Source organism: Bos grunniens, chromosome 2 (assembly GCF_055505025.1).
Source record: "Bos grunniens cultivar Pamir isolate PY7600 chromosome 2, Bosgru_T2T1.0, whole genome shotgun sequence".
Lineage (NCBI taxonomy): Eukaryota > Metazoa > Chordata > Mammalia > Artiodactyla > Bovidae > Bos > Bos grunniens.
In genome coordinates, this window is record NC_141166.1 from 17091375 (window position 1) to 17106337 (window position 14963).

Consider the following 14963-nt stretch of genomic DNA (forward strand, 5'->3'; position numbering starts at 1 on the left):
CTATTCAAATCTGACTGCATCACCTCTCCTCAAAATCCTTGAATGGCTCCCCAATACCTACAGGGTAACAGCAGAACTCTTTTACACAGTATGTAGACATTTCATGATGTGGCTCTCCTGACCTGCCATTTACCAGCCCAGCCTCATCTCCTGCCACTTTATATCTCTATCTTGCATTTTAAGCTCTAAAATACTAAAATAGTAGGTGTTTCCAAATCTACCACATTCCTCTCCCTAGTTGCCTAAATTCATAAAACAATTATGTCTATGTCCTAAATCATGACTAGTTTCTATAAAAGGTAGGGTAATATATGCCTATTGAAAAATTGTTCAAAAATGAAAATTTTAACAAAATTTAAATGAAAAATGTACATTTTTAACAGTAGCAGTAGGAAGCAATAAGATCAAAATACTACTAATAATAACGATAAACTCTTTATGTGTGTGTGTGTCTGTGTGTCAGTCACTCAGTCGTGTCCAGCTCTTTGCGACCTCATGACCTGCAGTCCACCAGGCTCCTCTGTCCATGGAATTCTCCAGGCAAGAATTCTGGAGTGGGTTGCCATTCCCTTCTCCCAGAGATCTTCCCAACCCAGGGACTGAACCGGGGTCTCCCATATTGTGGGCAGATTCTTTACCATCTGAGCCACCAGGAAGCCCTTTATGGTTTATAAATATTACCAAATAAATGCCTTAAAATTTCCTTGCCTTTCATTACAAAAATTACATCATTAGCTTAATTCAAAGATTAATAAGTTTACTTTGTACTACACATTGTACTTTAAGGCAAGAATTACATAATTAAGGGTGATCTTAAAGCCCATCTAGATCATTTTCAGGTATTTCTGAATTCTTTTTTCATTAGTGGGGATGAATTTATAGTAAGTGATGTAGAAATTTTTGCCCGATCTCCCTAATGACCAGTGGCATACGTTTTTCAGATGGTTAGCCAGGAATGCCAAGTATAAGGAATCTAATTAATCCAGCATGACAGTTATCAGTGCAGTTCACCAGATCACCCCAAATTGCAAACACTTTGGAGAACTGTACTTTTTGGCCCTCTTGTTGAGCAGGGTCAGGTGACTCATTCTGGCCAATGAGCTGTGAACAGAACTGACAAGCTGCTTCCATATTTTAAATATGGCCCCTCAGAGGCTCTGTTTCCTTCTGCCACAGAAAAGTGGACTCCTCCTGACGGCAGTTGTTTCAGTCAGCCTGGACTCTGGAGTGATGATCAGGCAAAACACAACCCTAGATGACAGTGATGGGCAAAGGGCATGAGTAAGAAATAAACCACATCATTGCATAATCTTGCCTACCATCCAATTATCCAGCAATTTCCTCAAAGGAATGTATACTGAAATACTAACATTTTATGTCAACACTTTGTAGGAGCATTTTATGTCTGCTATGAGTAAATGTTATCACTGGTAAATTCAAGAGCTAGGAATAGTAAACTTGAGTCATTACATGATCTTGGCCAAATTATAACTCCCAGTCCTCGTTTCAAAGAAGAATAATAATATCTGACATTTCTTGTGCATTTATAATGTGCCGATATTGCTTTAAGTACTTTATCTATATTAACTCATTCCTTACAATGAATGTGAATTCACCAAACCATCTCTATGGATCTAAGGAGGAATGAATTAGTTCTCTAGCAAATAATCCTAAAATATTAATTGGGAGTTCCCCAGCACAAATAAGCGACTCTATCCTTAAATGATACATTCCTTATTTTAGACATTTCAATTTGAATTATAGAGATGTGAAGGCATGTTTAAAGCAGGCAAGAACCTGAAGTATTTGATCCGAGAGCTGGCAATAAAGAAGAAGAAAAGAAGATTGTTAAAAATAGGTTTGTGTATATAACAATTTGGGGGAAATCTGATCATGGTAGTAGATATACCTTACCTACCATACTGTTATGGGTGGAGGCTCCGGAGACCTTGCCCTTCAAGATGAAATACCTTCCAAGCCTTTTTTGGGCCTGCCACACCAGCCAAGAAACCAAACAGTTCTAAGAAATCCTAATTCCACTGGAATTGAGAACAATCCAAAATGATAGTGGTTATATAAGAGATTGGATTAAATATAATCTAGTATGATGGGTGCATATTTAAAGAAGAACTTGGAAGACAAAACTTTAAAACAATCACTTGAAGGAAAAATTAGTTGTCAAAGGAAACAATTTACTGTACTAGATCATGTGACCATAAGAAGATTTGGAACAGCCATTGAAAATTAGGGATTAAATGTGTACTTTGATTTTTTTTTGTTTGTTTAATGTAGAACAAGAGTAGCTATTCCTATCAGCACTTCCTTTATTCTTTCAAGCTCAAGTTCTTTCTGTGCCAATCTCTTCCAAAATACCCATCCATATTTCTATTATTTCCTTGTTGAAGTATGAGTATTCTGAATAAAAATAAGTTTTCTTTCTTATTTCAACTGTACAAAAGACGTGTTAGAAAACATCAAATAATTGTCCCTGTTTTTCCATCCTTAATTCATGTATAAACTTTGCTCTGTTGTAAACTAAGTAAAATAATCCTGTCCCAAGAGAAATTTAGACTTGGCTAACAAAGTGCTTGGTTGATTTATTCTCACCCTACCTTCTCAGCACAATACAGGTATTCAACAAATACCCAGGTGATAAATGAATAACATTATAGTTTTCCAGGGGGCATCAATATACCAAACCTATTCCAGTCTATCTTACTATATTTTAAATATTCAGACAAAAGAATAAAGAAGCTAAGTTTCAATGAGAAGAAATTTCACTTGAAATCCACCCCTGACTCATCAGCCAGTCAACTCTTGTTTCAGTTTCACCTGATTTAACTGTAATATGCTCTTATCAGCCTCCTTTATTCTGATTTTCTCTGGGTCACTCACTATGGCTGCATCAACTAATCTGCTCACCCTAGTTACCGATCAAGCAAAGAAGTTAATATTTAAGCAACTCTGGCTCCTCCTATAGAGGACTTAGCTTGAACCCAACTCCCAGATCCAAGATACTGCAGCTGAATTCTGGGCTCCCAAATCTCCTTTGGTACAGTCAAAAAAGGCCCAGAATTCTGGTTTTCAAGGTTGGTCTTCTGCGTTGGTTCCTGTTCCCAGTATTGCTCTAACCAATTCTCCTGGCTTAGGGATTATACACTATCCTTGACTCCCAGCCTAATGGCTGCATCTACCAGTCTTTTTGTAATAAGATGGTCCCACATCTCTGGAATTAGAACCCTGTCCCAAAGTCCCAGAAGGATGTACTCCCTACATGACAAATGCCTGCCTGCTTTCGGAATACCTGTGTCACATGCCCCATGAATTTGAGACTTGGTACCAAGAGCCAGAATGGCATCGGGGTCTGCAACCTCTTTGATTCTATTCTTGTCCAGCGGGTTGTATCTCTTGGTTTGACTTTATAATTGGGTGAGCGCTCTCAGTTTCTTATCTACTATGTAGGGTAGATATCTAGTAAGATACATTCCTAACACCTGCCTTCATAATGCCCTGGGCAGCTATCATATCTCTCTAGTTTCAGAATACAACCACTCAATTCACTCAAATTCTAATTAACTATTTCTAAATTCTTTATCGTATAAGAATAATACTAGGCCTTTGGGTATCTCAAATGATAAAGTCAATTCTTTACCCATGATGGTAACTCAGGACATTGCCTTATGCTAAAGTATGTATTATTGTTTTCTGGATTTATGTTGATTTTTATGATACCTGACAGTATCATATCTAGATCAAATAACTCTCTCCTTTGTATCTACAGAATAACAAATAGCAATGGAATCATGAATTGATGTGACTCAATCCCAACTCTGTCACTCCCTGGTTATACGTTACCTAAATTAGTAAGATGTTTAAGCAAAAGCTCAGGTTTCCCATTTACGAAACGAGAAAGACAAACGAGCAGACTCAAGAATGGTGTGAGGCACTAAACACATTCCTGGTACACAGTAAATACTAAAAAGTTAGCAAGCAGCAGCAGCCACAGAGTTTATATAAACTTATTTGCAATGCACTGTATTACATTATTAAGAGAAGTAAAATAAGAGGATTAATTTATTAGAGTTTAAAAAGGATGAAGGGCAAGGTTGTTTATGATTATGGAAGATGAACTTGATGGGGAAAAGGAAAGGAAATGGAAGAGGCAAAGATCAAATAAATGGCAATCAGAAGAGTTTACAGAGCAAAGAGCAGGATTCTGTGAGCTTCAGTAAAACGGGGTCAAGGACATTAGTCTTCCTGGAGGGGGGAATCCTGATAACAGTTAGGAATTCCCTGCTCTTCCCAGTGTCTAAGAGAGCTGGTTGAAAGGCTGCAGCACTTAGCCAACTGCATGGCAGGAAGACAGAGCCTTACTTCATGTGTTCCTCCCTGGAAGTGGAAATTTTCACAGCCCTCTGCTAACAAATTAATTCTCAGCCCAAGTCATTCTCATTCCGTGCCCCCTCCCCCAGAGAAAAAAAGCCAAACCTCTCTCCTTCTCCATTCCCATCTTTCAAACCATAGTTCAAATGAAACCTCCTCTATGAAATCTTCCCCATTTATCTCAAGAGTTTAGTGCTCCCACAACAACATGTATTTCTCCATCGTACAAACTATACTACAGTTTTTCCCATCCCTTTTCCAACCAGCCTATGAGCATTTTAAGAGCAAAGCACGTGACCTGTTCGAGCGTGTACCTCCAGCGTCTAGCACAGGGCAGGATGTGTGGAGGGTGAGAAGCCATCAAGTACCCTGCACTGTTCCAGGCAGAATCATCAATATCAATGGTTCTAACCATTTGGGAATATGACCATCCACCTTAAAAACCTGAGGAAAGCTATGGACCCTCAGCCTATAAGAATCCATACACACACTCGCACTTTAAAAAAAAAACAAAAAACAAAAGCAAACATAAGGAAAGGAACAAGCAATAAGCTAAGTCAAGAGATATGTAGTCTACCTTTGGTTCCCAAAACTCCAAGTTCTCAAACAAGTCACTAAACTTATCAGTTGACAAAGTGAAGAAACTATCCTTTGCCTCAACTATCCTTCACCAGATTTCTGTAATAAAAAATACAGATACATACTAAAAGCATGGAGGAATTCTAAAATTAAAATTGTTATGTAAGAGCAAATTATTTCTTATTACTGCTCCACAGCTTGATACTTTCACAGCTATCTATTTTGCCAAAAAACATGCTGTGAAATAAATTGACTATTTACTACTACAGCGAAAAGAACTGTTGTTTACATACCCAAGAGGGGTTTGCACACAAGCATAAAGAAGCAAAGATGAATAATCCAATTAATTCGCATTTGCTCACACCATTGACTACAGATTCCTTTGATAACAATATGCTTTTGTACTAACAAACCTGTAATACAATTGGCCAGTATGCTGTGAGATGTTTATATTCTACATGTCAGGGGTTCTTGATGACAGTCTGAATATTCTCTTCTCTCTCATCTGAACCTGTCACCAACGACTGTCACAGGTGGGCTACAGCCAACAGAGCTCCCCTCTTCAGAAGGGGAAGTTGTAAAATGCTTGCACTTAGTGTGTGTATGCTCAGTCGTTCAGCTGTGTCTGACCCTTTGCAACCCCAAGGACTGGAGCCTGCCAGGCTTCTCTGTCCCTGGAATTTTCCAAGCAAGAATAGTGGAGCAGATTGCCATTTCCTACTCCAGGGGATCTTCCTAACCCAGGAGTCAAACCTGCATCTCTTGCGTCTCCTACACTGGTAGGCAGACAGGGCTGACTTTAATATAAAAAGCATTGTCAAGTAGCCGCTGTGAAGACCCTTAGGAACTCCAAAGAAATGGAACAAGTAAGGAACCCTGAGCCATCCTCCATACTTCAAATCTTCTGAAAGCCCAAGAGGGTCTACACACATACCCAGGCAGACAGACCCCATGTCACTGCCCTGACTCTACTTCAAGCAGCAACTCCAAGGGTAGGGTCCCCCTTGCCAGTCTAGATCTTTCTCTGTATCCATGCCAATCTCTGCTCAAAAGGATATCTGTTGGGGGCCGGCGTGAGGCACTCCACCCATGGCAAAGGTCATGAGGAAGGAGGCTCGACATCGCAAAGGCGGGATCGAGCCTCAGGAGTCCCCCTGGAAATCCTTGAGCATCTACCCCCACAACCAGACCCTGCCTACTTTACTACTTTGTGCTCTCCCCTACACCTCTGACTTTACGGGGGGCTGTCCCCCACCACCTCTTTCGGAGAAGGAGTTAACTTAGAGCTCCAGTTAATAATAATTCCTGGGCGTGATAGGAGTGTTTCAACCTACAAACTCCTCTGAAGGGTCTCTAGCCTGCCTGACAGGCTTGTCCGGCCACATGTGATTGTTCACAGCCTCCCAACCGTGAGAGGCACAAGATGCTTTAAACCTTCTAAAAACAGGTTCCTTAGAAAAGTTAGAAAACCATTAGTATAAGTATAGTGGGCTGATTAGAAATTGTATTGGTGAAGGGTTTTTCATTTGTTGAGCCACTGTTTGTTGCTAAGACTCCACATCCCCTGCCCTTACACATATTAATGAATATATAGAAGAAATAAGTATTAACCTTTGATATAAATCACATTAGACCTTAGGCTAAGTAAATTCTTTCCTTAACTAAAACCCACTACACCCTCACCCTATAGGAATGTAACTTTATCTGGGTGGCGTCTGTTTTAAGAATAATCACCCTTGGAGAAAAAAGTGTTCTGGTTGACTGACCACTGTCACAAGGAGAGGGTCATAAATTGTCAGCAGGCCCCCCTGGCCAGAAGATGATGTAACACCCCTAAGACCTCTGTATACATTTGTATGAAGCACCTGACTTTAATAAAAGTCAGGACTGCTGTCCCCACGTGACTTTTGTATAACATCTCAGTGTATAAAAACAGACTCTGGAAAATAAAGAATGGGGATCAGTTCCTCAAAATACTGGTCTCCCCATGTCGCTCTCTCTCTCACTCTGGCTGAGTCTCCATATGGAGCGCGGAACCTGCCATGCTTACTAATTATGCCTGGGCTTCTACGATCCGACAGGGGAGGCCTCAGTGTCTCCTCTCCTTCGGGAGAACGGAAGGACGCCTGCGGCCTACGTAAGTGGTGCAAACTTCTTGTCTTGAAGTTTTATTGGTCTCCCGCGTAAACCAAGCTACTCAGCCTCCTTTCTCCACTGAATTTTACTACTGAGCTATCCTCATTCTATTACTCTTTATATCTTTGATGAATATTTAAATAGTCGCCGACGCCGTCTCCCCTTCGAATACCCTGAATCAGCCAGGGCTGGACCCCAGCAGATATCATTAATAAAGGATCCAGCGTCCCAGGGGGAGGTCATGGCCCAGCCATAAGGTGTTAAGGTTCACATTTCTTCCCTCAGCTATCTTTCCGCCAATCAAGTCTCAGATCCTAGGTCCACAGAGTTCAGCCCCAGCTCCCTAACTTCTTCTTTCTTTTTCCCTGAGTCACATAGTATAGCCTTGTTACTCAGTGTGGTTCCAGAACCAGTAGCACCAATGTTGACTGGAGCCTTGCACAATTTGGGGCACCACTTCAGATCTACTGAATTAGAATCTGCATTTTAACAAAATCCCTGGGCTGAATCATTTGCAGCTTAGAGACAAGTACTGGCCTATAGGATTGGCCTCAATTCTAATGAGATAGTCTTGCATCTATCTTTATCTAACAGCTACTCTTAGCTTTGCTCTGCAAACCTCCTTCATGAATACCATTCCTTTCCAGACTCCCCTCTACCCATCTGCCTAGAAAGCATTCCCACACGGGGCAGTGACTGCCCTAATTCTTGATGAGCTGCCTGGCCTACCTTCCAGTAACTCTGAAGGCAGCCTCCCGGGCCAAGAGAGCTCCAAAGTTCCTCTTTCTGTGCTGATTCACAAGTCTTAGGCATTGGTAAGAAAATCATCAGAGGCTTTTCTACAATTAAGCTCTAGCACAATTTCTGGGGTCTCAGCCAATACCTAGCACCCAAGATTTAGGGACTTGGCCTCCTTTTCTTTTGACTTGAAAGATGCCACGGTCCACTCTAGTCTCTGCAATATTTCTCACTACAAGACTGCTATTAAAGAGATTAAGAGTGGACAACATAAAGGATAAACAAGGAGCACTAGCATTTTAAGAACTGCAAGCTTCCCTGGTGGCTCAGTGGTAAAGAGTCTGCCTGCAAGGCAGGAGATGCAGGTTCGATCCCTGGGTCAGGAAGATTCCCCTGGAGAAAGAAATGGCAACCCACTCCAGTATTTTTGCCTGAAGAATCCCATGGACAGAGGAGCCTGGTGGGCTACAATCCGTGGGGTCCCAAAAGAGTTGGACATGACTTAGCAACTAAACAACAGCAACTGTTAACTGAAAAGCAATTTTTATACTGTGCAAATACAACAGGAAGAACATTACAAATGACAGCTAAAAGGATTTCTAAAGATCCTGACTCTGCCCCTCTTCAGACTTGGCTTCTATGCTTAATCCTGAGAACAGATTTCACCAAACATCTTCCTCCTCCATGCTTAAGGGCTAAAGGTATATTGACTTCTTCCATGAAGCTTCCTCTTGCCAGCAAGAGGGCTGAAAAAGTCATCAAGCAAGGTAGATCAAAAAATGCCTCCCCAGATTCAAGCAGGTTATATGGACTATGAACACCTGAGTGTGTTGATACCATTTCACTTACACCTCTGCCCCTTGCACCCTCAGAATGCAGCAGCCTTTTCTCTAAACCAGGCAGAGTTGGAATTTAATCATCATGGTTCACACTCCACTTTATCAGGAGCAGAGTCCTCTCTCCAGGCTCTTTAGCTGACCTCTAAAGATCCTCCTGCTGACTTCTAAATGTTGGCTTTCCCCAAAACGCAGTATTCAGCTGCCTTCTCTGACTACACTCTCTAGGTGACCTCATTCACTATATGGCTGATGACTCCCAAATTGACATCTCGAGCTTCAAGCTTCTTCTTGAAGCTCCAGACTCATTTGTCCAAATATCTTATTTCATTCGTTGGTTTCTTCATTTTCAGGATTTTTTTTACAGCTTTATTGAGGTATAACTGACATCCAATAAACTACATATATTTAAAGTACACAAATTGATTGGTCTTAACATACACAATTATGAAACTATCCCATCATGAAAATGAACATGCCTATAGCCCCAAGTCTCTTTGGGGCCCCAAGGTAATCCATCTCTCCTGCTCCCACTTCAGGCAACCAATGATTTGCCTTTCGTCACTATAAATTAGTCTGCATTTTCTAGTCATATAAAGGAATCATTGAGCGTATACTGTCTAGCTTCTTTCACCCATCACAACTATTTTGAGATTCACCCATGTTAAATATTACATATATCAATCAATACCATTAGTTTTTGTTGTTTTTTTTTTTACCAGCGAAGTCATATTCCATTGAATGGATATAACAAAATTGGTTGACGTGCTTATGGACATTTGGGTGGTTTCCTCTTGCTGTATTACAACAACTGCAGGTGGTCCGCAGCAGTTTCCAATCTGTCTGGGGCTATCACTAAAAAAGCTGCTATGAACTTTCATATATAAATCTTTATATGAACAAATACCTTAATTCCTCTAAGGTAAATATCCAGGAATGGAACAGCTGGGAGACTTCATCTTTCTTGTTCCTTCTCTGGTTTACCTTTACTGTACAGCTGCCTGTTTGCTATAAAGCTATCTATAGAGCTCTCTAATGACCTCTAGAAATACTTCCTCTGGTTGGACCAGACTGTAATGTACTCTTCCTGTCATCTTAAACCTGGTCAACACTGTGCTAGATGATGCTTTCAAGAAAAGAGGAAACGACCTACATCAATCTATATTCCTAGGACCTGGAGCCAACCCCTAGTTGGCGCTTTCAAGGAATCAAGGAAGGAGACTGTGCACAACTGGCAGCAGCTAGGGATGGGAGTTCCCTGGAGGAGGGCACGGCAGCCCACTCCAGTATTCTCGCCTGCAGAACCCCATGGACAGAGGAGCCTGGCGGGCTACAGTCAAGGGGGTCGCAAAGCGTCGGACACAACTGAGCGACTAAGCACATCACAGCAGACGGATGAGAGCTGGGGGCAGGGTCGGGGGTAGATCTGGACTAGCATAATTCCCTCTCTGCACTTAACTAAAAACTCCATGAGAGCAACAACTATGTCCACCTTGATCATTACTAATGTCCATGCACCCTACAAATCCCTGACACGTAGGTCTTACTCAATTACTATAGCCCTATGAGATAACAAAAAAGAATTTAATTTATGCCTCAACAAAGCTCTGAGATAAGGTAGTACTTTCCACATTCCTGGAAAAATTAATAATAAAAACTTGAGCTGCTACCATGAGTCAAGAATTATTCTAAGATTTTTACATATATTCACATTTAATCCTATGACAAATCTAGGAAGTAGGTATGAAGTAGGTACTATGATTATTCCCAATCTATAGATGAGGCATTTGAAGCACAGAGAGGTTATATAACTCACCCAAGGTTATACAGGCAAGTGGCAAAGATGAGCTGCAAACCCAAGTAGCCTCACCTAAAAGCCCACTCTATGAAGCACTCTGCTTTAATACCTCTCACTGAAGAAGACACCAAAATCTCAGTGGCAATAAACTGAGACAAATAAAATAAAAGATGTGATATAAAGCATACTAGGAAGAAAAATTAATATTTAGATATACATTACCAGTTTTATACAATTAAAAAGAAACTGCTATGAATCATTCTAGTGCCTGACCCTTATTTAAAACAATAGTCAAAACGAAAGCAAATCTTCCTTTTCAATTGACAGACATAGATAGAAACTAAAACCCAGAATATTCTCATATTAAAAACATTTTCATCTGCTATCAAATCTCTGTTTTATAAAAATACACAGTCTATTTTTGCCTGCCAAGGGAAGCCCAACCACCAAACCGGACATCACAGAACTAGACATGTACTGCCTGGGTTTACAGGAAAGGCAACAGGGATGTGTGAAGACGGCCACCATCCCTATGGTCTTTTCTTTCCAGTTCTCCCAGGATTAAATGTTGGATAACAACACATTACCAGGTTTGAATGTCCCCTGCAAGCTTTTCTTCTACCTGAAAAATTACCAGAAATCAAGGCAAAGCATGTGAGAGGGCAGACAGATCACAGGGGCGGGAACAAGGAGAACTCAAATCATTAGGTGTGTGCCCATCCAATGAATCTACGTCCCAAGTGTCCTGTGGCCTGCTTCTGAGACAACGAAGGGCCTGAGGGGTCTGGGACTGCATCAGTTTATGCTGTCTCGCTGACGCACTATGGAATGCAAAAGGCCCTGAGAAGTCTCTAGTTTTAAGAGGAAAACTTAACTCACCTTCCACTGCTCCTCTGGAAGCAGCTTCACAACCACCAGATCCCCATTCAAGGCTCTATTACGAGCAACAACGCCATCAATAAAAATGTCTCGATCACCATCCTAGGTTGGAGAAAGGAATTTAAGAGTCAGCTTACCAAGGCTTAGAATCAAAAATAACTCCCTTGGCTTACAAACTGTAGACTCTACAATCTGCCCATTGACTTAACAGGAACACTGGTATTGCTATTTAGCCACAAACAGACCTAGAGAAGTTCAGTCTCTTTGGAACTAATAAAATTGGTGATAAACACATAAGAGCAGGTTAACATGATTCTTTAAAAAATCACCAAATAAGAGAAGATCTACTATAGGCAGGTCAAAAACAAAAATATATAAAGCAAAAAACTAGGATTGCATGCTTTCATAACCAAAATACGAAAGGAGTAAGTTGTCCTTTTTTGTTTTGAATAAAATAAAGCATGATGGTACCCGTTCTATACTGAATTTTTTTAAGCAAAGGGAAAGGTAAAAAGCAGACAGTTTGAAAGATAGAAGAAAATCAACATATAAAACCCTAAGTAAACCAACCACAAGCAGGGACAACAACCAGCTCCAGGATTTGGGCTCTCTACAAGGAAGCCGGCATATTCCCTGCCCTCCCCCCACCCCCGCCCCCGAAGAAAGCAGCAGAGAAAGCAAATCGTGGTTTGTTTTTTAACTGAAGTACAGTTGTAGTGTTGGTATCTTCCCTGGTGCCTCAGAGGTTAAAGCGTCTGCCCCCAATGCGGGAGACCCAGGTTTGATACCTGGGTCGGGAAGATCCCCTGGAGAAGGAAATGGTAACTCACTCCAGTATTCTTGCCTGGAGAATCCCAGGGACGGAGAAGCATGGAAGGCTACAGTACATGGGGTCGCAAAGAGTTGGACACAACTGAGAGACTTCACTTACTTACTTACTTACTTAGAGTTGTAGTGTTAGCTTCAGGTATCCAGCATAGTGACTGAGTAATTTTTTCAGATTATATTCCATTAGAGGTTATTATAAGATATTGATTATATAATAATTCCCTGTAGTGTAGTGTAATGTTAGTCACTCAGTTGTGTCTGACTCTCTGCAACCCCGTGGACTGTAGCCTGCCAGGCTCCTCTGTCCATGGAATTCTCTTGGCAAGAATACTAGAGTGAGTTGCCATTTCCTTCTCTAATAATTCCCTGTGCTATATAGTAAATCCTTGTTGCTTACCTATTTTACCTACGGCAATTTGAAGAGCTCAGCTGAATCTCAAACAATCCAGATCTATGAGTAGACTGCATTACAACTCAGCTCATACTTGATTCATTCAGGAGTTTGCATCTATTACAGAATCTCTTATTTTAAAGATACTCACAGGCAGCTCAAAATTTAAAGTTTGAGTCAACCTCTTCTAACTACCTTTTAAAGCCGAAGAGTTCAGTCCTTTATTTGAATGCCATAAGACTTGCTCTACCCATCAGAAAGATTGGGCAGGGAGGAAGTGGTTAATGATCAATTTGTTAGAAATACAAAGGGATCTGGGGGTATTCTAACTAAGTATTTAGGAGGCTGGAGTTGGGAAGCAACCCAAGTATGCCATAATGATCAGAACATCCTCCATCGATACAACAGTTTCCTCTGGGCCAAACATAAATTCTACAGATACACAAAGAGTGCCTCTTGGTGATAAGTTGCACAAAAAAGCTGCACAGAACTTTTTGCAATATAGTTCTGAGCTGAAACTTTGAAACCTAAAAAGCCAGGTTTTGACATCCAGTCTATTTCTTCTCTTTATCTTATCCCCAAAGAGGATAAAAAAGCATCTCAATAACATCAGTTTATCTTGGTCTTTTGGAAAAAGACACATGATTTTATTCTAATTCTATATCTTACTTTCACTGAGAACAACAGGACACCAGCAGGTACACATAGACATGACTTCTGTATCTTGAGTTTGTCATAAGAAAATGAATATCAACTTTCTATCAGTAGAAATTATAATAAACCTAAAACATATTCTCCCAAAACAAAGTACTTTTTTTATACCTGACGATCAATTCACTGTTCCTGTTGACATATGTAGCAATTTTAACACAGAAAGTGACACTGTGTAAGTTCTCAGCTGTTTTCAGAGTCAACAAGAGTAAATTTCATCAAATCTAGTCTAATTTTGTTTCTCAAAAAGTTTCAGAATTTTAAAGTTATGAGGAACATTAGACAATATTTAGTCTACCCCTTCATTTTACAATTAAGCAAACTTTCTGTTTCTTATTGTCAGAGCAGAAACCACATCTCCTACCAATTCCTATCTCTATTCTCCCTGGTAAAGCAGAGGGCAGGTAATATTCAGGCCCTGATCTCATAGCCCACCTCCTAGCCTATCTAGGAGGCTAGGAGCATGTTTCCAGTTCATACAAGTTCACAGTTGACATGGACATGAGCTACATACACTCAGAAAGCTAGACCAGTGATGGGATTTACAGAGGCATGTAATTTACTGCCTCTATTATCTCCTCCTTCAACTGCCTTCTATAATGCTTCTAAAACCTGAAACTGACCAGAAAACCCACAAAACTGGAATGCAGGATTGTTCCAGTGTCCAAAACCAGACTATCTACAATCAGTTACAACTGGGCTTTTTTTTTTTTTTTAAGTATAACTGCTTTACAATGTTGTGTTAGTTTCTGCTATACAACAAAGTGAATCAGCCATAGGTATACATATATCCCCTCCCTCGTGGGCCACTCTTTCCCAACCCCACCCCCCACCCCAGGTCATCACAGAGCACCAAGCTAAGCTCCCTATGCTAGGTTCTTAATTACTTAGAGGTGAGTCATTTAGCACTTTTTCCCTCCCTCTGAGACAATTTTATTACTCCATCAATAGCCAGATAAGAGAATAAAAGAGGTATAGAAATAAGCCAGTGTTAATACCACAACTTTATAAAAAATTCTAAGTAGGACATGCCAGGAACACAATTTCAAGTAGAACAACTTGAGCTCTTGAAACATCAATGACTTCTCTTTAACAAGCCAGATTAAACAGGGGCAGCAGGTCACTTGCAAATTTAAATCACATGAATTTAACTTAAGGGACCCTAAGTAGGCCCGCACTTCAGAGAACCCCTGCCCTGGCCCTCTTCTGACCACATCCCTCCTCATCAGGTAAGGAGTTTTCAAGGCCAGATGAATCGTAATCAGCCCCAAGCCCACTTCCAGGGCATATATGAGCATCTTCCCCAGGTCTGTCTTCCCAAACACACACCTCAGGCGGCTAACAGGTGGGTATCTCTAAGGGGTATGGGGAGATCTTGGACATGTGGGGTGAGATGCCCACCTAGAGGGCAAGGGCTGTCACTGAATGGGGGGAGGAGGCAGGAAGCAGCAAAGAGGCAACACGGAGCCAGGACTGGGAAGGGAAGAGGGGCAGGCCAGAAGGTGGACCCTCTCCATGCAGCCACCTTTCAGCATGGAGCTCCAAGTAGTCTGAGAACTCTACGTTTGAACCCAAGTTCAAGTACATGGAGGTATATTTAACAAGGAACATATTTCACTTAACAGTTTGTTTGTCTGGTGTATTACTTTTACGTATTTAATATAAGGTATTCATGCCTCCACTT

General features: G+C 41.0%; 1 protein-coding gene across 6 annotated transcripts in view; it reads right to left on the reverse strand.

Annotated features, from left to right (window-relative positions):
• Window positions 1–14963, reverse strand: part of DIS3L2 (DIS3 like 3'-5' exoribonuclease 2) — a 356275-nt gene that overhangs the window by 282606 nt on the left and 58706 nt on the right. For all 6 annotated transcript variants that reach the window (XR_015140204.1, XM_086335398.1, XM_086335394.1 and 3 more), the window contains exon 5: window positions 11350–11451. Coding sequence is in view for 3 of the 6 variants with exons in the window: in XM_086335377.1 (XP_086191503.1) it covers window positions 11350–11451 (102 nt within the window). In the remaining 3 variants the exon portion in view is untranslated. The remainder of the gene's footprint in view (window positions 1–11349; window positions 11452–14963) is intronic.